General features: G+C 44.9%; 1 protein-coding gene across 1 annotated transcript in view; it reads right to left on the bottom strand.

Moving 5' to 3' along the window:
• Positions 1-88: 88 nt before the first annotated feature.
• ACSBG1 (acyl-CoA synthetase bubblegum family member 1) overlaps positions 89-23,817 on the bottom strand; it is a 37,874-nt gene continuing 14,145 nt past the window's right edge. The window contains exons 6-15 of the mRNA XM_066592282.1: positions 13,457-13,577; positions 9,400-9,480; positions 8,431-8,580; positions 7,262-7,438; positions 5,469-5,650; positions 3,564-3,797; positions 1,379-1,596; positions 1,016-1,155; positions 696-942; positions 89-544 (exon numbers count right to left, since the gene is read on the bottom strand). Of these exons, the coding sequence (XP_066448379.1) occupies positions 462-544; positions 696-942; positions 1,016-1,155; positions 1,379-1,596; positions 3,564-3,797; positions 5,469-5,650; positions 7,262-7,438; positions 8,431-8,580; positions 9,400-9,480; positions 13,457-13,577 (1,633 nt within the window). The 3' untranslated portion in view covers positions 89-461. The remainder of the gene's footprint in view (positions 545-695; positions 943-1,015; positions 1,156-1,378; positions 1,597-3,563; positions 3,798-5,468; positions 5,651-7,261; positions 7,439-8,430; positions 8,581-9,399; positions 9,481-13,456; positions 13,578-23,817) is intronic.

Here is a 23,817-nt window from a genome sequence, read left to right as displayed (position 1 = left end):
ATCACTACAAGTAACTGTTACGGATTAAAAGCCACATTCAACATTTACTAAAGGCACTTTGTCCGCCAGGCACTGATATCAACACTAAGAGGAGGAATGGTTATAACCAAAGCTGTTTATTTGTGGCAGGAATGTATAAATGTAGGGTTGTTTTTCCATCGGAGGTGCACACAACCTAAGGCAGTGATGGGGTATGTAGGTCAAGAAGTATAAATCCTTATTTAGCAATGTCTAGATTACATTATTGTAGCTACATTTTACAACAGTATGAACTTTTTACAATACATGTTATTGTTTGTGGGACTTGTTTAAAGAGATCATTTTAGACAGAACTACAAATATAATTGGTCATCAAACCTGAAGGTGCTTGTTTGTTATTGTAGATGCATTTTCTCATTGTGGTGTTCTCAGGAAGATTTAGAGATGGAACAGGATTTGTCCTTCATATTGGAGCAACGTCTCTAATGTTCCGGTGAATAAAAGGCTTCTACATCTTTATTGTACTTGTCTAAGATGGCATGTCGCTTTATCTTCATTGTTGGTCCTAAAGAGTTGGAGAAAAAGTTAAGCATTGTATAAAATAATCAAATGTCCATAAAGATCTAACGCTCAGTCGTAAGCCAACACAAGCCCATTCATGAGTCAAGTTCAGAGCCTTTCGGGATAGCGTAATAAATAAGCTGCTGGCGTCTCACCCATTTCACCACCCGCTATTGAGAAGTCCTTCGAGAGGAGTGTCCATTTCTGGATACGCTGAGCATTTGATACCGCTTCACTGTTGAACTTGTTTATGCCTTCTTGAATAGCTCTGTACACAGCTTTGTCTTTCTGTCCCACAATCGCAGATATTGTTGTTGCCTTACTGCCAACGTCATGACAAAATTGTATTGCTTCTTGGGTAAGTGTATCCAATGGTTCCAAAGTATCTGAATCCACAGTGCTCTGGTAAGAAATACCATATCTTGTATTATATGTTGCAAATATCAATATCTTTGCTACCTATAGAGTAAAATACCTTGAGGGTAAGAAGCATTGATAGAAACTTCCTTTGATCTCCAATAAGCACTGCATTGCTCACTATTGGTAAATGCCTTTTTACAGCATCTTCTATGGGGATGGGAGGAATGTTCTCTCCACCAGCAGTTATGATCAGTTCTGCATATACAAAACATAACTTTAAAAGCATTTCAATGGACAACATTTGGTTTTCTAGATAAAAAAACATGCTAATGGCCGTATAAGCTGCCAGTAAGCAGTGTTTGAAGCCAAAGCCTGCACATGTAGCCTAATGCTGAAATAAAACAATGTTTAAATCCTCTAGAAAAGACTAATTTGACACATTTTGGAAACGTATGGAAAAAACTGAGTAACAACGTACCTTTGATTCTGCCTGTCACTTGCAGAAAGCCTTCAGAATCTATCTTCCCAATGTCTCCTGAATGTAACCAACCATCCTCGTCAAAAGCTTCTCTAGTCTTATCCTCCATATTCAAGTAGCCCATAAAGACGGTTCTCCCCCAAAAACAGATTTCTCCATTTCCATCCTGGTCCTTGTTCACAAGCTTCATTTGGCATCCAGGGACAGCCTTGCCACAGCTATAACAGCATTTTATGTGCAGGATTACAACATATGTAAAAAGTGCTAACATTATTCTAGGTCTAGGGTATTTGTAAGGTGTCTGTGAATTTGAAGGCCGTTTGAGAAGAGCACATTTTAGCTCCATATTTGGGTCCATGTTTTTTTTGGATCCTAATATAGAGCTAATATAAATGTATGTATCTATCCACGTGGCTGTATTTTTTTTTTTTTTTTTTAGGGCTGTTTTTTTAAATGCAGCCTGACCTATTTTTTTGTGCATTTGACTTTACATTGCTATTCTCTTTTATTGGTTTAATACAGATTCGTATTTGCCCAGTTGAAAATGAAATATACATAGCCAAATATTGATGATAATACTAATGACATACGGTTGTAATGTCATCAGAAATATGGCCATAATACGAATCCATACTACGAACGTGTTAAAATATGCTTGTCTGAGACTGGTCTAAAATTCTTCCCTTCAAATCCCAAGAAATGACAAAGCCTTTGAAAGGTGAGAAGTCTCCAACTGTGTGAAATGCATGCTATCAAGTAGGATTTTCCCACCAGAACAAAGAATTGTGTGTTGGAACATATCTAGATAATTCACTTCAGTTTGCCTATTAACATTGATATTTACTGATTACCTAAACTTGGGATAGGTCCTAAGTAGTTGATCAATGGAGGCCCACTATCAGCGCAATGGTCAGAGGAGGAATTATAATAGTCGGCTTCACTCCCATTGAAATCAACACTTCTGGCTCCTCCTTGCGGTCAGGGTCGGATGTTCAGTCTTGACCCCAATGAGGAGCTGGAAGTGTAAGTGGTAGCACTCATTGATTTCAATGGGAGTGAAGCTGTCTGTTACACTTCTGCCGTTGATCAGCGATGAACATGTCCAGCCCTCTGCACTGACAGCGGGCCGAACGATCATCTGATCGGTGGCGATCCCAGTCGGCAGTTCCCTGTTAATCAGTAGATAAAGTTCTGGAATATCCCTTTATTACTTTGTATTAGCCCAATCAAAATTTTAATTTGGGTAAGGAAGCCATAGACTACTACAGTAAAAGGGCTTTGTGTATAATGGTTGTAGTTAAAGAGTGCCTGCACTTGCTCTCCTGCTCCGTCAACGATCATGCTGTATATGTGTGATATGGGGTTGCCTTCAGCTGTTGGAAGGAGCCGAAAATGGCCATCAGAGCCGGAGTGCTCCGAAGTGAAAGTGCAGGAACTCTTTAACTAATCTGTTTCTACAATAACTGTCTGCAATACAGCTTTGTACCTTTGAACAAAGGTCCTTGTTGATGTGGGAGGAGGATTAGATTGCTAAACAGTAGTAATTATGTGGCAAAGATAATCTGCAAGTGTAAGTATGATAACAGCATATTTAATGTACTGAAGGTCAGCCTCTATCATCACTGCATGAAGGCTCTAAAAAGCTTTAAGGGTTCAGCCACAAATTGCATTCATTTAAATGCTGCTTTTTTGTGATGTTTTTCCTGCAGTTTTTCGGGACCTGATGTTAGTTGTGAATCAGTAGGCAAATTTGAAGTGCACTACAAACTAAGGATAATTTTACACGGTCGAGAGAATCGCACATGTTTTGGGAGTTGAGACGCATGAATATGAACACCATTTTTTTGAATAGAGTCATATACTTTGCAAACAATGGCTGAGGCGTTCCGATGGAATGCCCAAAAATAGGACATACTACAATTGTTTCCCCGCAATGCGTGAAAATATCACTCCTATATATGACCCCAAGCAAAAGAATGGGGTTCATACTTGTGCAAGATGATTTTCTCAGCCGTGTGAAAGTGGCCTAAGTGTGTTTGTTGTGGTGGTTTTCTCACTTTTTGGGTGTTTTCCGGTCAGTGGGTTTTTTAGACTTTTCCCCCGGAATTTAAAAAAAAAGAATGTTACAAAAAACTGTGAAGGAAGTCTTGGAGAAGAGATTTCAAAAACAACAATGCATTCTTACCATTGGAAGCGATGGTTGTAAGGGCCAGACATAACATGGGGTCCTGAGGTCTCACTCATTCCGTAGGCTTCATATAAGGTAATATTGAGCCCCAGGAAAAATTCAAGTGTCTCTGTAGAGATTGGAGCCGCACCTGAGAAATGTTTCTGGCAGCAGGAAAAACCCAACATCTTTCGAATTTTGGACAAGACCAAGAAATCTGCCACAGCTGGGAGAAACGGCTTCAGTTCACCACTAAGAAAACATGACAACCTCACCAGTTAAAGCCTTGTAGATGGTGTGCTTTTTTTATACTGTGAAATGCAGAATTATATTCCAGAGAGCTGTAATGGATCTAGTTTTTCTTTTAGGCATTTTCTCATTCTCCCACAGATAGATAGGTTCCCCACAGCTGAAACCTTACATCTGTCAGAACCTCAGCTTCTAATACCATGTACAATATGGCACTGTATTGTGGGATGCATAGTTTTTTGTACAAAGTGTTGCATTTCAGATCTTCAAATTGATATTGGACTATTCTGCATTTATTTCTTTGTTAAGTCACCCAAAAAATAATACTCTGTATACCACTGTAAGTTTAGATAGCAGCATGCATGGCCCCACTTTTAATGCATGAGGCTTAGGGGTGCCTTCACAATGGCCATAAATGGTTTGGAATTTCCATAGCGAATATGCAGCTGATCCGCAGTGGCCAAATCATACCTAAATGGCCCAGTTTTACCACAAGTTTTAAAATTTGTATTTCAAATTTGCGGCAGATTTTGTGTAGCATTTTTCATCTCCACAGGTAAAAGATTTTTGAAATCTCGTCCACATAGTTTGTGTTGTAAATGCTGTGAACGCCAAAGATTCCACAGCATTTACAGCCTGTACTAAGGCACCCTAAGAGGAAGCTCTCCCAGTCTCGCTGTTGACTAAAAATAATTGTATGCAAAAACTGTACCAAAATACAAATTATGAACTGGGTGTCACACCTTTTTAAGGCGCATTAAACCCTATACTGGGAAATGATTCTGCTGACATAAACCTATCATGTATGTCTAAAATAGCAGTTTACAACCAGCCAAACTACAGCATTCTGAGAAAGGCATAAATGACAGAAATAAGCAGTGGAAACAGTGTGATCCTCCACCGTTTCTTCCTTGAAGTGATGCAGGGCAATTTTGGTATAAAAACACCTTGCATCTGCTGGGAAATCACGTTGGCGAGCATGACTAAATACGTTCCAGGCCCCACACGCATCGGTCAACACAAGAATAACACCCTTCCTTGTGCTGTCTGATCTGCACTAATGCATGTTGGGAATCACGGCCCGATATCGCACCCGCCCGTGTGAGTTTAGCCTCACCCATGTTTTAAAAAATGCATAATCTCTGCTATATCTTCCCCTTCTCACTTTGTGTCTCCTGTTCTTAGACCGTACTCAGGCAGCCGTGTTTTCCGTCTGTGTATTTCACGGAAGGCACGTGCGCCCATTATTCATGTTGGTGGGTTTTCACACGGACTTGCTGCATGTTCTATTCTTGTCAGTATTCACAGGCTATCCGTGGAGATCAGACCGCACGGGGACACTGGTGTCTGTGCTGTCTTATGAGAGTTGTGCCTTAGGTTCTTGCAATACAGCCATCTTAATAAGATCTTGTGGTTTACACTAAATTAAATACAACGTCTAGTTTAAAGGGCTTTTCCAATAGTAGCAAAAGTATTCTACCAGCCCGACAGGGATGCGCCATTCTGGATCCCTGCTGATTACAATCTGCTACGGATGGCCAGAACTGTCAATTCCCCTGGAAAACACCTATAAGGCAAGACTCTTTTTTTTTACAATGAAACCATAGTTACTATTTAACAACATCCTGAATATAATCTTTCTACAAAATTGGCGCTTCTTTATTCATATCATACTTCCTTGATGGATTCAAGTTTCTTTCCAAGCTGACAGCCATTGCCCAGGAGAGCATCTTTCTCTTGACTATTCCTGCTTGTGCCGACACCTCTTTAATACGTTCCATGATTTTCTCCCAGACTCTTGGGACTCCCATGTGAGATGTGGGTTGTGCCTCCTTCATCGTGTCCACCAGTGTCCCCTGTGATAAGACAGCTCAATTACCACTAAAACAGCAAAGCCTAACGTGCCAGGACATTAATACAAAGTATATTTGATAGAATTTATGATAAAGTTGATTGTTCGAACAATCAAACTGCATATGTGCGGGGCTGTGATCACAGGTCCATCTGATGGGACGTCAGGCCCTCCTGCCACCCTTATGGAGTCTGTTGCTGACAGTTTGGTCAGAAATATGTAGGCTAGTAGCCCGCTGGAGGTCATTTTGTAGGGTTCTGGCATTGCTCCTCCTGTTCCTCCTCGTACAAAGGAGCAGATACCCGTCTTGATGTAAAGGTGATGCCCTTCTGCTGCCCTGTCCAGCCCATATACTGGTATTTACTTCATGTTCTTGAGTCTATGCTAGGTGATACATAAGTGCCATCACAAGAAGGCTTGCTGTATGTGCCATCCTGGAAGGACAATATTTACATGTACAACCTGATTGGGCTGCAGGTACCACCTCATGCTACGAACGGGTTGGATTCCGCATGCAGGAGCCCGCAGCCGTCGGACATGAGTAGTACAGATTTTTTCCAAATGTTTGCTTTTCCTGCACTGTCGCTAGGCGGTAGGTTGTGTGTACTTGCATTATCAACAGTGTTAATTGCGGATGGGTCATAGGTCAGACGGCTTCCATTGACTTCAATAGAAGCTGTTCGTGTGGAATCTGCACAAGAATAGAGCATGTTGCGGTTTTATTTTTCGCAATCGGAATTGCTGTCCGCTCATGTGAGCGACCATGCCAATGCTCCATTCTTGTTAATGGATATGGAATACTGTGGACCGTCCGCGCGGGTGACAATACTGTAAAAGCCCTAAAATAAGCCCTAACTGCATAAAAAAAAAACCTTCATACCTAAGAGGCGCTATGCACTTCTCGCAGGTCCCCGTCACTTGCTTAAAGTCTTCTGTCAGGGCTTCCTAGATTGGAAGTTCAAAATCCCTGCCTGCAGGGATTGGCTCTGATTGGCTAAGCCTCGGCGCTCGAGAACCAATCCCAATTATTCAATGATTTTGAACCTCCAATCCAGTATGTGGATTTACTTTTAAGGATTTTACTTTTACTATATAAGGAAATACTTTTAAGTATGTGATGATATTGTGCCCTTAAGGCCTTGTTTAGCCGTGCGCTGTTAGCAGCGTAAAAAGATTGCGGCTATAGTGCTGTAAAGATCGTGTGAACGGGCTACTTCACGTTACTTGAAGTAGCCTTTTCACACGATCTGATGTGCGAGGTGTATGCTTTCAAAACTCTCATAGGAGCCTATGGGAAACACGCAGCCACGATAGGACACGTCCTATCTTTGCGCGCACCTCAGAGCCAATAGGCAAATTTGCACTCGCATGTCCTATCTATGTTCGGTGCGCTGATTCAACGCACATAACTTTCGCTCATGTGTATGCTTCTATAATTACCCATTGGTTCCTATACAAGCACATTCTGTGTGCTGCTAACAGCGCTTGTCTGAATGAGGCCTAAAAGGGTCTTGTTCTGCATTTCTAGCTAAAGGCCAATTAGTGGCAGTACCTTTTATTTATGAAGGGTGTAGGTACCACACCAGTTTCTGAAGAGTACCGCTTTCTGACATACCTTCAGAGCATCTGGATTTGCGAAGTACACATGTTCTCCCCACTTGATCCCTGTCCACAGGTCATATATTTGAGCAGCAATATGGCTTAGCGGTAGATAACTGACTATAGACTCTTGTTGGATTTCTGCAGGCTGCATGTCTCCAGCACGACTGGCATGAGCAGCAGTCCAGGTGATCTGTGAGAGAAATGCAACTTTATATCAAAATGACAACAAGATTATTTAGTTTTAAAGGGAAAGTGCACTGATAAATCTCCTGTCACATGTACACGAGAGGTTATTGATGTGAACTAAGACTCCAATTAATTACCTGGACTGTCCTGCCCCATCACCTTCATTTAAAAAAACAGCTGAGCAAAATTGATGATACCTGAAAGGTCACAGGGATTCACTAGAGTGTTGTCGTCCTCTTTGTTCCAAAGATCTACTGCTATTGATAACATCCAACATTTCTCATTCACATTTTAGAAGATATTTAAATCTTTTATCCAAACTTTTTCATGAATGCTCTAGACTATTTAAAGGAAATTGCTCCAAGGTGAATAACCAACTCACGATCCGCTCTGCACTAAGGTGGATAGCCAGCTGACCATGTGCTTTTGTTTAGATTTTTTTATGTATTCTTTATTGAAGTCCACGCACAACATTTGTAGGTTCAGCTTTGTACATGGCCATAGTGGGTTGCCATAGAGAATAACTGCATATACTCCACTTACACATAGCTCCGAGCATTGCTTCTAAGAGAAACATTTCTCATACATATTGCACCCAACAGAACCTGTACAGCCTACAGTCCTAATGGTGGATTTACATAAGGCGTAAAAACCCACTGCAAACAAATCTGCATTAACATCCACATATCTCACATGCAGGTTTTGATGTGGATTTGTCATGGAAATAGTGTACAAATTCTGTAGATTTTGCTCTTTGCAATGCAAGGGACATAATCTGTAACAATTCTGCACCATTTCTGTGGCAAATCTGCACAAATGTTTGCAAGTAAAACATGGATTTTTATTTGGATTTGCTTTTACACCAACAGCTGTAGTGTTCTGCGAGAGATAGCGGTGGTGTCCCGCTGCGCCTGCATAGCGGTATAGTAGGTAATTAGCTACTATAAAGTATGCAAAGATGATCGCTCAAAACTGTCACTCAAACTTTCTACATACATTATCATGACTTAGCATAACTCCTTTTGGGTATCCAGTGGTCCCCGAGGTATAGATAAGGACACAGCATTGGTTGGGCTTCTGTGATTGTATGACATCATCGAGGTGCTCATCACTGATATCATTTCCCAATTCCATGAATTCTTTCCACTAGAATTGTATTTAAAAAACAGAATTACTTAAAGCTATATATAGATCTATATATTATGCAACATCTTATATATCTTGAATATTATACTACTCATATCTGCTCTCATAAATTGCCTTACAATGTGTTCACAGTCTTGCATATAATACATACACTGCACAGTATTTCCTATAACTTATTATATATATTTTGCATGTACTAAACTGATCTTAGGCTGGGTTTTATATATCTGATGTCTAGTAGTTTTATTTTTGCTTGAGCCAATCACAATTGATGATGAGTTTGGGCACTTTGAGTACCTGTCCAGTTCCCATAATCTGGACTGAGAAACATTACATAGACCATTTCTCTGTTAAACTCAGAAAGATGTAACAGAAAATAACACCGGCCACAAAACTAAGCCCATAGGCAACTATAGAATCGGTTTTGTCTTCAGTAGGGCAACAATACTGAAGGGAATCATAAGTTGGACAAGTATGTGAAGAATGCCTGTGATGTATCGCTTACTACATTATTTTCAGATTATTTATAGTCACAAATGTCAAATTAGTTTTATTTCATTCTTTTTCTTGTGTCACTGTTTATTACCAAGACATCTTTAGGAAAAAAACAATTAGCAATACAGAAAGAATGCAGCTAAACAAACATAACTATGTTAGGTGGATTTCTGAGATTGTACGATGTTATCCATGTGTTCATCACAAATATCATTTCCCAGCTCCAATAACTCTTTCCACTCTATATATATATATATATATATATATATATATATCAATCAACTAACCCTGATGCTCTTAGTGTAGCATACATTTAGGACCTACCGTGTATAGATCTGAACGCTTGACTTGTAAGCAGCCTTTATATTGCACAACAGCTTTGAGATTTGGTAACTTTTCCCATATCTGTGAATACATGTATTTGTTGTTAAAGCCAGTTTTGCGTACTGCTGACAGCAATAGTCAAGAATTATTCTAATTGTCATGGAACATGGATTCTACTAAATACAGTATATACTTACAAATACTATATGTCCAGTCAAGCAACAAACTAAAATGTTTGACCAAAGCACCTGAACACATACATAGATAGATACACTACAGCTCGGTAATTGCAATACACCACAAATAAGGCAAATAAACATGTTTTGCACTCATACATATTGCTTAGAAACTGAGTCTTGATTTCCTTACATTTTGGCTGCTTGCACACTGGCGGAAATGCTGCAGCAGGATTTCCAGTGGGATTTCCGCCGATGTAAGCCTGCATAGGTTTGTGTTAACAAACGCAATCCTATGCAGACGGCTGTGATTTGGCCGCACGAAATCTCGCGCGGCAAACAAACCGCGGCATGTTCTATTTCTGTGCAGGGCTCGTAGAGCCCCGCACAGAAACATCACTCACCCACCGCCAGCTCCGGTCTGCGCATGCGACGGCTGCCGGCAGCTGGCACATGAAAGATCCGGAGCTGCGGGGCGCGGGTGAGTACGCGCTGCTCTCTGCAGGCGCTCGGGTCGGGTCCCGCGGCGAGAATTCTCGCTGCCGGATCCGTCCCGGCCGTCTGCAGGCGGCCTTTGCATGTATCAACGTATCCTCCCCTAACAATGATCACAGTATATATTTATTTGCCTAAATAAGGGCCCTTTTACAAAGAATGTTATCATTCAGATTGTTGCTGTTTGGTGCGAATCTAAACAATAATTTTTTTGTGAAAATGTTGGCAGCAACTGAAAGACAAAACGATTCATTTATAATTCCTCATGCAGTTTAGGCAAGCATAAAAATCAATGATGATCGGCCCGTGTAAACAGGCAATCCTTCATCTTTGAAGGACTATTTACTGTGAATAGAGGCGGGCGTCTGGAAGCGATCCCCAACGCGCTCCACCTCCATTTACTGAATGATTATCGCTTCTGTGTGAAAGCACAAGAGGAATAATCGCTGGGAAGTTTAAGCGCCCGACAGTCGTCTCATGTAAAAGGACCCCAAAGCCATATTTATCACAAACTAGATAACTTGTTCAGTTCCAAAAAAAGTTACGATTGGGGTTGTGTATAGAAATGAATAATCTCTAGTGTTGACAGATAAGATTAAATTGAAAGCCTTATATAAAAGTTGTATATTACTTATATCCTATTGACAAATTCAGTATTTTATATTTCTTTGAATATCTGAACTATTTGTCTGTTTTGGCTTTATCACCTTTGTTGTTAACATTATTAGAAGATATTTTGATATACTGTATACAGTGGATATAAACGTCTGCCCACCCCTGTTAAAATGCCATGTTTTCATGTTAAGAAATCCAACAAAAATGAATCATTTCCTCCCTCAATGTGACCCGTTATCTGTACAATTCCAGTGAAAAACAAACTGAAATCATTTAGGAAAAATTAATAAAAATAAAATACTGTGGTGCATAAGTGTGCACAGCCTCTTATATTTGGGGATATAGTTGTGTACAGAATTAGCCAATCACATTAAAGCTCATGATAAATAGGAGACAGTATATGGCTGCCATTATGTAAAGTGATTCTGATCTCCCACATATAATGTTCAGCTCTTCTAGGAGGATTTTCCTGACATTTTCTTAGTTACATTTTTTAGCAAAAGTCATAAAGAGTTTACAGCAGATCAAAGGGAGCTCATTGTTGAAAGACATCAGTCAGGAGAAAGGTATAAAAAATGTAAAAAAAATCTCCAAGACATTACATATACCAGGGAACACAGTGAAGACGGTTATTAAGAAGTGGATTAAATTTCGCTTAACAGTGACATTACTAAGAACTGGAGGTCCCTCAAAAATTGATGAAAAGACCAGAAGAGAATTGGTCTGGTAGGAAGAAAAACATCCAAGCCCGGCTATGTTTTGCCAAAACCTACATCAAGTCGGCCAAAAGGATATGGGAGAACGTGTTGAGGCCAAGGGGGAACTTTTTGACCATAACTTCAAACAAAAGGTATGTTTGTTACAAAGCCAACACTGCGCATCACCAAAAGAATACCAAACACACAGTGAAGATGGTGGAGGCAGCATTATACTTAGGGGCTGTTTTTCTGCTGCTGGAACTGTGGCTTTAGTCAAGGTGGAGGGAATTATGAACAGTTCCAAATATCAGTCCCTTTTGGCACAAAAGCTTCAGGCCTCTGGTAATAAACTGAAGAGGAATTTCACCTTTCATTGCAATAACACAAAGTATACATTCAAATCACCAAGAGAACTCTGCAAGTTGACCTGAAGAGGGCGGACGCTACACAAGAGATGCCCTGGCAGTGTGACAGATTTGGAGTGTTTTTGTAAGACAAAGTGGGCAAAGATTGCCAAGTCAAAATGTGCCATACTGATAGACACCTACCGAAAAAGACTGAATGCTGTAAGAAACAAAGTATTAGTTTTAGGGTAGGCATATTTATGCAGCCACATTATTTATTTATTTTTTTTCTCATCCCTAAAAGATTTCAGTCTGCTTTTCCATGGAATTGTACAGATAACGGGTCACATTGAAGGTGGAAATAAATCTGAAATGATTCATCTTTGTTGGATTTTTTAACATGAAAACATGGCATTTTAACAGGCACGTGTAGACATTTTATATCCACTGTATTAATATGAGTTATTCCTATACTGTATCTATCAGCTATCTAAATATAGACAAGCACATGCACCTCTTTGTGGCAGGGTGTGGCATAAATGCTCAAGAATTTGCAGTTAGGACATGTGTACTTAAACTGTGATTTTTGGCCACTGGAACTCTGGTATCCACGGCATAATAAATAAGCCCCAATGTATTTTGGAATGTTCTACAACACTCTAAGGCTGCCTTAACACATTGCAAAAATCTGCAACATGTACACAGCAAATCAACAATAGCCAAATCCACGTGTAAATATTGCACATTTTATTGTGGATTTGCTGGGGGTTTCAACCTTTGTCTTTGAAATCTTTTCATTGTGGTTTGTATTCTAAATGTTAAATTTCTGCTGAAACATCCACTGCATTTGTGTTTCAAGCCACCCTCAGGGTACATGTCCACGGACGATACAAACGTTGTGCCCCAAATTCTCCTGCCCGGAGAGATTTATGTTTCTCTTTGCATCCATTCCTAATTTTGCTTTCAAAATTTGATCTTGCCTGATGAAGCCTCTGTGCTCCGAAAGTTTGCAAACATAACTTTTCTAGTTAGGCAATAAAGGTATCGCCTCTATAATAACGTCGTACTTTTTTTCATACAAAAGTATTTCCCAATATATACTGTAGTTTTTTCAGTATTTTTACTGTAGATCATAATATGAATTAGGAAGGCAATTCTGACTAGTACTTCTGCTCGTCCAGTGAAGATGAGTTTATGGCCTTGAGGCAGAGGTAAAGACAAATATTGGTTCTAAAAACCGCCACAGTTGAGGCAGTGATTGGACTACTAACAAACACAATGTATCATAGCAATTTATTGTAGATCTGAGATGCATAAGTTTTTGTGCCTCACTGAGGTCATTGATTCTTAACCCTTTGCAATCCAATTTTGGATTCAGGGTTTCCTAGAGGGTTTTCTCTTTCTGCCATTATACAACGGCACCATCTGCTGGCTAGAGCCAGTACCGCAGAATTGGGCATGCTGGAGAGGCCCCCGACAACAGAGCGGCCAGTAATATACAGTAAGAATACCCTGCCACACGTCTTCCGACATCGGAGCTGTACAGCCTTCAATCAGAATATCTTAAGTCGTTAGACAGTGGATTGGAAAGGGTTAATGAACTGATACAATTACTGCCACTTTCTGAAGTTGAAGTGTGTACTTCAGATGCTACTGATTGAGGATGAGGAACAAACCTGCTGATCTGGATAGGACGGAGAAAAAGGAAAATAGCCAAAAATATATTTACCAGTAAAATCTTTTCCAACTGCTTATGATTTTCAACCACGATAATGTTCGCTCTGCAATCATTGGCAACATAATGGCAAGCTTCAGCGGAGTTGGTTGAATAAATCCCAGTTGTAATCCCCCTATAGTGTAAAGTGAAAAACCAGAATCTTATGTTATACTTGTTAAAAGCAGCATTCGTGAATTATTGTTACATTTGAACAAAATGGAATTCAGGCTTTTTTAACATTACTATGGCAACATGCACACAGCCATATGACATTCTCTAAAGACGTTTGCCGTGTGCATCAGCCTTTGAGGCTTGTTATAATAAAGAAGGAAGGAAATGGATTACATAATATAGCATATTTACAGAAATACAATAAACGCTTAGTTCATTTCAGTCTTCTATTCCTAGAACAGAGGTGCACTATGTCTTTGTTCACACAGTGTAGTTTTGGTGCATTTTTAAAGTTTTTTCTTAAACCAGCTATGCTTATAAAAACTATAATACAGTGAAATGGCAAAAAAAGTTTACGACACCGTGGGGCAAACTCTTTTACATGACCAAATGGGAGGAGGAGTTGGGAGAGGAGATACCAGCCTCTGAGTGGCACAAAATAGCTAAAGCTACTGCAAAGCTGCCAATCAATGTATCAATCACAGAGGTGGGTTATAACCTTCTTATGCAATGGTACCTGACTCCCCAAGGGCTCTCTTAGATGTTCCCAGGGGCATCGGGTTTATGCTTTCGAGGTTGTGGTGGGCAGGGCATGTTCTCACCTGTTTGGTGGAATTGTCCCAAATTACGACGATTTTGGATACAAGTTTATAACTTGATATTTTCCATCACAAATTTAAATTTGCACAAGTTCCCTTGGGAGGCACTATTGGGCAGGAGGATTCCCGATATTCCCCAACATATGTCCCGATTGGTCCCCCTATGCCTGGTATGAATACTCCCTAACTATGTGGATCTGGGGGCGTGGCTAGCCGGCAACAGGAGCGCACGCACAGACAGGGGCTCCTGGCAGCAGGAGCATACCGGCGAGTTTTTGCCGCGCCTGGAGGCTTCCACCACGGCGAAATCATTACCCTGGGCACCTCCGGACCGAGACCTGCAGAAAGAGACCCTCCGCGGGTCTCTAGCTGAATTTTCGATTTTGAGGCCTACAGTTCCGGCCGCATCCCCGGCCTAAATTTACAGACGCGGCCGACCGGAAGTTAGGGCCGGCCGCGGAAGACAACGGCAAACCCTCCCTGAGGAGCGGCGGAGGGGAGGGGGCAGCTGCGGGGACCTGAGGAGAGCCGGGGAGCGGGCAGAAGGAGCAGAGAAGAGAACGACAGGCCCGCAAAACAGCAGATTGGGTGAGTGATGCCGTGACTGCGGCCACCGGACCCTGCGGCCCCCCCCTGCGCTCCCCCACCCCTACTGGACAGTAGCACCACGCCGAGGGCACTGAAACCCCCTGGAGCGAGCTCCCTGCCGTGCAGTAAGCACTTCACACAGGCAGACATATTAAGCGGCCCCCTCTACCCCTCCCCCCGGTCGGACACCACCTAGACGAGGGAAGACAAGGGGTGCAAGAGGAGAAAGATCGGGGGCAGCGTGGGGGAAAGAAGTGAAGGGGAAACACACGAGCCACTCTCCCTCAGGGGAGCACTCTACTCCTGAACAGAGAGGTGCGGAGGCGGTTGGCGGCCCCCTCCTTCTGCGTATCTCGCCTTTTAACACACGTGGTACCCAGAGACTGCGGCCGACTGCTTCATGCGCACTCAGAAACCAAGCCCGGAGCTGCCGCCTGCAAGTGTCGCGCTAAAGGTGCATAAATGCTACTACACTATGTTTGCACCCCAACAGCTATGCATTAAAGTTTAAACTGCGCATGAATCCCCCCCTGTGACATTTATAAGTTCGGACCGGTGGACATCCCCTACTACTATCCTTTGACAAGATGGCGCCAAGGAAGCAAGCCAAAATAACTAGCAAGCTGCAGCAATATTCACGGCCCAGCACCTCAACGGACTCCCGACCTAGCGCGCCTTCTAGCCCGCAAAGTGCGCCCCCTGAGGCAACAGCACCAGCTTCACCTCCCGCATCTGGCCCAACTATCGCCGATGTCCTGAAAGCGATTACAGAGTCGCGCTCTGCCCTCACAGAAAAAAAATCGACGCACTACAGTCGGACTTTGGTCTGCTGCGGGCGGACGTCCAAACGCTGAGAGAACGTGCAACAGAAGTTGAGACGCGAGTCTCCAACTTAGAGTACTCTGTTACACCACTCTCAGATCAAGTGCGCACTCTCAGCTCTAACCTCACGGCGCAGCGGAGAAAAATGGATGATATGGAAAACCACCTGCGCAGATGCAATCTGAGATTCATAGGACTACCGGAGGGCGCTGAGGGCAGAGATCCCTGTGATTTCCTGGAATCGCTCCTCAAACAGGAGCACGGCCCCAACTTCCTGTCACCCCTATTCTGCGTTGAGAGAGCACACCGCATTCCATCAAGAGCTCCGCCGCCCGGAGGCCCTCCACGCACCTTCATTGCAAAACTGCTTAACTATAGGGACAGAGACAAAATTCTAGCACTTAACCGCGAGAGAGACCCGATAAGAGTTGACGGACAAACAATCCGTATCTTCCCGGACTTCTCCCTAGAGGTACAGCAAAAGCGCCAAAAATTTGTAGAGGCAAAGAAAATGCTGCGCTCAAAACAACTTGTCTACGCCATGTTATACCCTGCCAGACTAAAGGTGATCAAGGATAACCGTTCCCACTTCTTTGAAAACCCAGAGGATGTCCTAAACTGGCTCGAACAAAATTAACCTACACCGTGAGACTTTCACAAATGCGCATTTGATGCGGCTAGCCGTTCGTTGCTTTCTCAGAATTATTGCGGCATAATGGTGGAGGGTGGTACCCCCCCTTTTCTCCCACTCCCCCCCCTCCTTTCCCCCCCCCTTTTTTTTTCCTCCCCCCCCCCCTTTCCCCCCTCTCATTTCCCGTTCCCACCCCCCCCTCCCTCCACTCCCCTCTCCCTCCACTCTAGATAAGATGGCCGGCAGCTGAAGATGATGAAAATGCAAACCGATGTGGGCTGCGTTAAAGTTACCCCTTTTTTTCTCTCTCTCTATTTAGACTGTGGGGGCCCGACTGGACTGAGGGCCTACGCAGCGCCCGCGGCCTGTGCCGGGTACCTATAGCCCACACTGACGCGGCCCACAATCACATAACCCTGTCTCTGTTTCTTCACAGGGGGACTTTATTTTCATGCTCGTAACTGCTATTACTCTTCTACATTTTTCTGTTATAGCCTGTTGGTGATTCTCGATTGGGGCTAGGTCTCACGCCCCCTACAAAGTTGTGAGTTATGGGATCGAAACCTGTCCAAAGTTCGGGGGGATCGTACTGCGCATACTGTGCGCATAGGGTGGGAGGGGAGGGATTGGTTTGAGGCTGGTAAATGTGAATTGCTTTGTAATTTTCTATCTGTTGTTATTTTTGGCGCGACTCTCTTTCGGATGTTTTATAAGAACTCATGGGAACAATGGCTACCCCCTTGAAAATGGCTAGCACATACTTAAAACTGGTTTCCTGGAATGTCAGGGGACTAAATTCTAAAATTAAAAGAGCATTGGTTTTTGACTTCCTTAAAACCCACTCCCCCCACATGATACTACTTCAAGAAACACACCTCAGAGGCTCAAAGACGCTGGCGCTTAAACGAGCAACAATTGGCTCAGCGTATCACGCGACTTACTCAAACTATGCTCGAGGAGTCAGCATACTGGTGGCCAAATCGGCCCAGTTTGCCTTCCGCCAAATACACATAGATCCTGGGGGGCGCTACCTGATCCTACAGGGAACCTTCCATGGCCGTCTCCTCACGATAGTAAATGTTTACCTGCCACCACCTGCTAACATTGAAATACTTCACGAGGTGATGGCACGAGTGGTCCTCCTTGAGGCGGCCCCGATAGTAATCATGGGAGACTTCAACCTGATTTTGGACCCGGTGCGGGACCGTCTCACCCCAGCCGCCTCCACACAGGCTCGGCTGCCTGGGTGAGCCGACTCCTACTCAATGCAGGAAATATGGCGCACGCGACATCCACATGATAGAGCCTACTCATGCCACACTCCGACCTACAATGCCTTCTCGCGCATAGATCTCTGTTTTGGCTCCCCGGACTGCCTCCCCATGGTTCGTGATATATCCTATCTACCCAGAGGCATTTCAGATCACTCCCCGCTCCAATTAGTTCTTGACCTTGGAGTCGGGGGCAGTCGCCCTATGTGGAGACTGAGTCCGCTGTGGCTGGAATGGAGAGAAGTGCATGAGTATGTAGAACAAGAGGCTGAAATGTACTGGGAAGTCAATGAGGGGACGGCTTCGGAGCTGGTGGTGTGGGACGCATTTAAAGCCTTCACCAGGGGATCCTTTACCTCGGCTATTGCCGAGCATAGAAGATCCCTGGGAGCCCGCCGCTTGGACCTGGAAAGGCGCCTTGATTTGGCAGAGGCAAGGCACATAGCAGACCCCTCCCCGGAAACTACTACAATTCTGGGTGCCCTGCGACGGGAATACAAACTACTGCTTATCGAATACACCAAGAAGAAACTCCTGTATTCCCGCCACCGGATTTTTGATCAGGGAGACAAGAACGGCCACTTACTGGCCTACTTGGCTAGAGAGGATCAGACACTGCCACCAATTACGGCGGTGCGGGACGGCACGGGTACTCTATTAAATGATCCCAAACTAATTAATCAAACGTTTGCCCAATTCTATGGAGATCTGTACACCTCCAGACTGAGCTATACTGAAGCGCAGCTCCTGGCGTACCTGGGTGACATTCCCTTCCCCACACTGAGTGGAGACAGCGCGGCCCACCTAGATGGGGATCTAAGTATAGAAGAAATAACGGAGGCTATTAAGGCACTCCCCAATAGGAAATCACCGGGCGTAGATGGGCTCCCCGGGGAGTGGTATAAAAAAAAAAGTGGAAATCCTGGCCCCGCGACTCCTCACACTATATAATTCTATTCTGCGGGAAGGGGCGCTACCGGACACAATGCGTAAAGCTCTCATAATAATGATCCCTAAAACCGGAAAAGATCCCACGGACTGCGGCTCTTACCGTCCCATTTCCCTTCTCAACAACGACGTAAAAATACTCGCAAAAATACTGGCGACGCGTATAAACTCGGTACTAAAAGAGATCATACACGCGGACCAGTCAGGCTTCATGCCTGGCAAAAGCACGGACATGAACCTGAGGAGGCTCTTTAACCACTTGTCGTACAAGCACACTAACTGCGGGAGGCGCACCCTGGTATTTATAGATCAGGCAAAGGCCTTCGACTCAGTAGAGTGGAAGTACCTATGGGTGGTGATGCGGCGGTTCGGATTCGGGCCAACTTTTATTAAATGGATCGAGATCTTATACGACTCCCCGGTGGCCAACATTAAAACTAATACACATGTCTCTGCCCAATTCTCCCTGAGCAGAGACACAAGACAGGGTTGCCCTCTGTCCCCCGCCTTGTTTGCCCTCGCCATAGAGCCTCTTGCGATCCAAATCTGAACGTCACCAACAGTGAAGGGATTTAAACTGAACAACTACGAAGAGCGCATAGCACTCTATGCAGATGTCACCCTACTCTTCCTCCAAGACCCGGAGATGTCTCTAGACGCAGCCCTGATTATATTCGGCGCATTCGGCGCACACTCTGGCGTTAAGGTCAACTGGGACAAGACTCACTTACTGGCGGTGGACCCTGCGGCCGCCGAGCTCCCTCTGCCCGCCCCGCTGAGCTGGACAACCCAGACCACCTACCTGGGAGTAAAGGTCTCAGCGGAACTATCCGTCTTTTACAACTCCAACTTGGTCCCCCTCCTGGCATGGGCCGGGGAGGCAGCGACACGCTGGGCCTCTCTCCCACTCACGCTGGTGGGCAGAATAAACCTGCTAAAAATGAAACTGCTACCAAAATTCCTGTATATACTGCATAATTCTCCTATGTTAGTCCCTAAAAAATTCTTCACTAAGCTCCGTGGGATCGTACTGCGCATACTGTGGAGGGGCACTACACCCAGGATTAAACTGGAGACTCTGTGCCTCCCATCGAACGGAGGGGGTCTGGCCCTACCGCACTTCTATTACTACTACCTGGCCAGCCAACTGGTATACGCGGGATGGTGGATATGCTCCTCAAATTACAACCCGGCAGTGGGCCTGGAACGTAGAATGGTGGACCCTGCTCAGAACCTACGGGGACTGCTACTGAGCGACCCCTCATCCTCGGTCGCCCCTCTGCCTACTCCCATGCTGGTGACACTGGAGACCTGGCAACGGGTCACGAGACTGTCCACTACAGAGGAGACTGCGCGATCCCCACACACTCCCCTCTGGAATAACCCCAAACTGCCACACTTCCAGTGCTTCCCGGAGTCCGCCTTCTGGAGACGCCGGGGCGTCAATGTCCTCTCTGACATAGTCAGCGAGGGCAAGTTTTGCACCTTTATGCAGCTACAGGTTGCCCACGGCCTGCCCGAAAACTCCTACTTTAGGTACTATCAATTGCGAGATGCAGCCAGGGCTCAGTTTGGAGGTCTGTCTATCCCACTATCCATGACACGGCTGGAGAGCCTGTCGCAGATGTGCAATCTTGTCAAACCGCTGTCGAGTTTTTATGCCCTTGCGGTGCAGTGCTTGGCCCCGCTAGGCGAAAGGGCCATACAGAGATGGGAGGGAGATATCCCTGACCTGACCTCAGGGGAGGATGAGGATATACTGGGTGGCTCTGGTCCCCCCCTGGTTAGCGCTAGAGACAAGCTCATCCAAGTTAAATTTCTGCACCGCATATATTATACCCCCTCCAGGTTGTGCACCATGGGTCTGCTCCCTACTGCAACGTGCCCACGATGTTTGGTGGCAGATGGGACGGTCATGCATGTGTTCTGGGAGTGCGCGGTCCTACAGGAATACTGGAGAGACGTGCTTGTCTTCATGGAAACACATCTAGGGGCACCGAGGATCATGCATCCTGGAACGTGCCTCTTTGGGCTTGTGGGAGACCTGTCGGTGGCGGCAGCAACACGTACATTATACAAGTTGCTACTCTTCTATGCAAAAAAAGTGATCCTACTTAATTGGAAACACCCTGGGAGGCCGACTAGGAGCGCATGGATCCGGGTCGTTAATGCTGAAATCCCAATGTACAAATTGACATACATGGCCAGGGGGTGCCCTGAAAAATTCGACAAGATTTGGGATGGCTGGGTGAGTTGCCCCGCGACCGCGTCGGGAGAGCCAAGCCAGGCGGTAGGGGGGGAGTGAGGGAGAGAGAAGGATAAAAAAAGAGAGACCCCTGCTAAATCTGCTTTCTACGATAAAACCCTATGCTCAGAAAACTAATTTTTTCTCCGCTATTCCCACAGTTGTTCTTAAGAGAGTCGCGCCAAGGGGTTGGAGGGGGGGGGGGGGCTAAGTTTAAGTTTTTTTTTTTTTTTTTCCCTGATTGACCACAGCTGATCTATTCAAGGTTAAACTACTGTTTAGCAATAACTGATAAAGTTAAGAGTTTAAAGGGGGGGGGGGGGGGGGAGGGGCGAAAAATAAAAGTACTAGCCAGGTATAGCATGCCAAGAAGAAATATGTATATGTACGCAGGCAAAGGCTATCTCTACCCTGTTTCTCATGCAATGTACTATCTCCTGAATCTGACACCTGCGGTGACAGTTATCCGTGTTTACGTGTTTACATGCTTGTTAATTTCTGGCTAAATAAAATTCCTTTAAAAAAACTATGTGGATCTGGAACTCCAGGGCCTTAAACCAAACCCTTCCCAGCAATCCCAGTCAGTCTGTTAGTGTCTCTTCTACTCCCTGAATACAGGGATGGTATAGTCTCTCCCCAAGGAGAGCACCCAGAAGGGGTGTGGGGACACCTAAAAGCTAAGTAAGGAGACTTATAAGGTAATGCTCCTCTAGGAAATTTATGCAAAAGTCGGACATAAAGGCATACAGGCTCCGTATGTTATCCATTTGCTCACAGATGTTTAAACTGGGCCTCTAGACCCTGCACACTTGTAGGCTGCCATGGCTGGCATATCAGCAGGGTCTCATGAATGTTTGATCGATAATAAATTTGCCGACCGCGCAGGTCAAGTAGGTGTGACAACCTGGTAGAGGCATTCCTGGGAAACCCTTGCTGTATGTGGCCAAGCATTATCTTGCTGAAAGTCCTGCCATGAGAGTCAACAAATGTGGCTGCAGCATAAAGTGACATAATAAATTGTTTCTGTGGGTTGGTACAATTGTTTTTTTTTGCTCTAGGTTTTTTTGGAAATTATTTTTTTGCATTGCTGCATTCAAAGTCCCATAACTCTTTAATTTTTCCATTAATGTTTTTTGCATGATGAGCTGTAATCTTTATTGGTACTATTTTGGGGTACATATGACTTTTTTGATCACTTTTATAGCATTTTTTGGAAGGCCAAATGAAAAAAACAAGCATTTTGGCTGTTCTTTAGTTTTTATTTTTCTTACAGTTTTTGCTGTGCAGGATAAATAGTGTGTCCAATTTCTTGTACAGGTCGTTATGAATACGATGATACCAAATAAGTGATTTTTTTTTAATATATATATACAAAGAGAGAAAAGTGGGCAAAGAAGGGGTTTTCCGCTACTTGAGCTAGAAAAGCCATGATCACTATGATAATGCATTGTAGTACTTCTATACTGCAATGCATCATCACTTACAATTGTGATCACAGGCCATGGCAGGTGGAGGGCCGATGACAGGTGGAGAGCTAATGACGTCACAGAGGCAGACACCTCAGCAGGAAGCAGCACATCAAGAAAATGCAAGGTAGGCGTACCACAAGCTAAGAAGGTCTGGAACTACAAGTCTCAGTATGTTCCACTACTTGCATTACTAAATGTACAGTAAATAACAGGGCATGCTAGAGTCTCATGTTTAATGATTATTAATTTTAAAACTACAAGTCTTAACATGCTCCTGCTAGCCAAATTTTAAGTACTGATAAAATTCTGAAGTAGGATAAAGAACAAAAGGGATGCGCACTAGAAAACAAATTCTTCTGCACAATAGTACATCTAAGGCAAATAAATCTCACCTTTGAATCTGTAATGGATGACTCACATCTGAAAGGGATGTTTTATGAATCAGTACACTTACTCCACGCGAGTAGCACGAGTACACAGAATGAAAAGAATGTGCCCAGTAAGAATGGTGAAGCAAGTGAACAATGTCTTATGTTAAATGGGTTTTTAATAAACAGACTATAGCTGGTTGAAATGACTGAAATACTGCACATCTTTTAGTTTTATCCCCCATCCCCACACAATTATATTAACCTTTTGATTCATGGTAAATGCTATACATATGTACCCCATATTCCCCAGGGCTCTAATCACCAAGGCGTGGTGATAATGGTCAAAAAGAAAACCCCAAATCACAGTAAAACCAAGGAACTTCCCACCTATACAGCAAATGATTTTATCTCAAGCGATTAAAGGAGATGTCTCGAGGAAGCAGTTAATTTTTTTTTTTGCCCAGTCCCCCCCATTAAACATACATTACAAAGCCCCCCTGTAAATGACATTTCTAGCTGGTTTGTACTTACCGTTCCAGCGTTTCAGCAACTTATAAAAGTTTCCTCAAGATGGCCGCCGGCTCTTTCCCCGTCGCTCGCTGCAGCCCGACGTGCGCGCTCCCGAGACGCCGCCAGCTGTGTCTCCATGGCAACCGGACGCATCGCAGCCGCCGACCAGACGCCCCGCAGCCGCCGACCAGACAGCAGGTAACCGGCGCTAGCCCCCGGCTCCCCAGCGCTAGACCCTCAGCCCAGGTGAAGGCCCCGGAGCCCAGCGCTAGGTTCCGGAGCCCAGCCTAGCGGCAGCCCCCCCCGGCGCAGCGGCAGCCCCCCCCGGCCTAGCGACAGCCCCCCCCCGGCCTAGCGGCAGCCCCCCCCGGCGCAGCGACAGCCCCCCCGGCCTAGCGACAGCCCCCCCGGCGCAGCGGCAGCCCCCCCCGGCCTAGCGACAGCCCCCCCATCACAGCGGCAGCGCCCCCCGGCGCAGCGACAGCCCCCCCGGCGCAGCGACAGCCCCCCCGGCGCAGCGACAGCCCCCCCATCACAGCGGCAGCCCCCCCCGGCGCAGCGACAGCCCCCCCATCACAGCGGCAGCCCCCCCCGGCGCAGCGACAGCCCCCCCGGCGCAGCCCGGCGCAGCGCTAGTTCCCCCCCGACCCATCACTTACCTGGGACGCTTCTCGGGGCTGCTGGGCTGGGCTGGGCTTCTCCGCTGGGCAGCTCCAGTTTCTGCACCTTCCTCTAACAGAGGATGGTG

Source organism: Eleutherodactylus coqui, chromosome 2 (genome assembly GCF_035609145.1).
Source record: "Eleutherodactylus coqui strain aEleCoq1 chromosome 2, aEleCoq1.hap1, whole genome shotgun sequence".
NCBI classification, from domain to species: Eukaryota; Metazoa; Chordata; class Amphibia; order Anura; family Eleutherodactylidae; genus Eleutherodactylus; species Eleutherodactylus coqui.
This window is presented reverse-complemented; position numbering and strand designations above follow the sequence as displayed.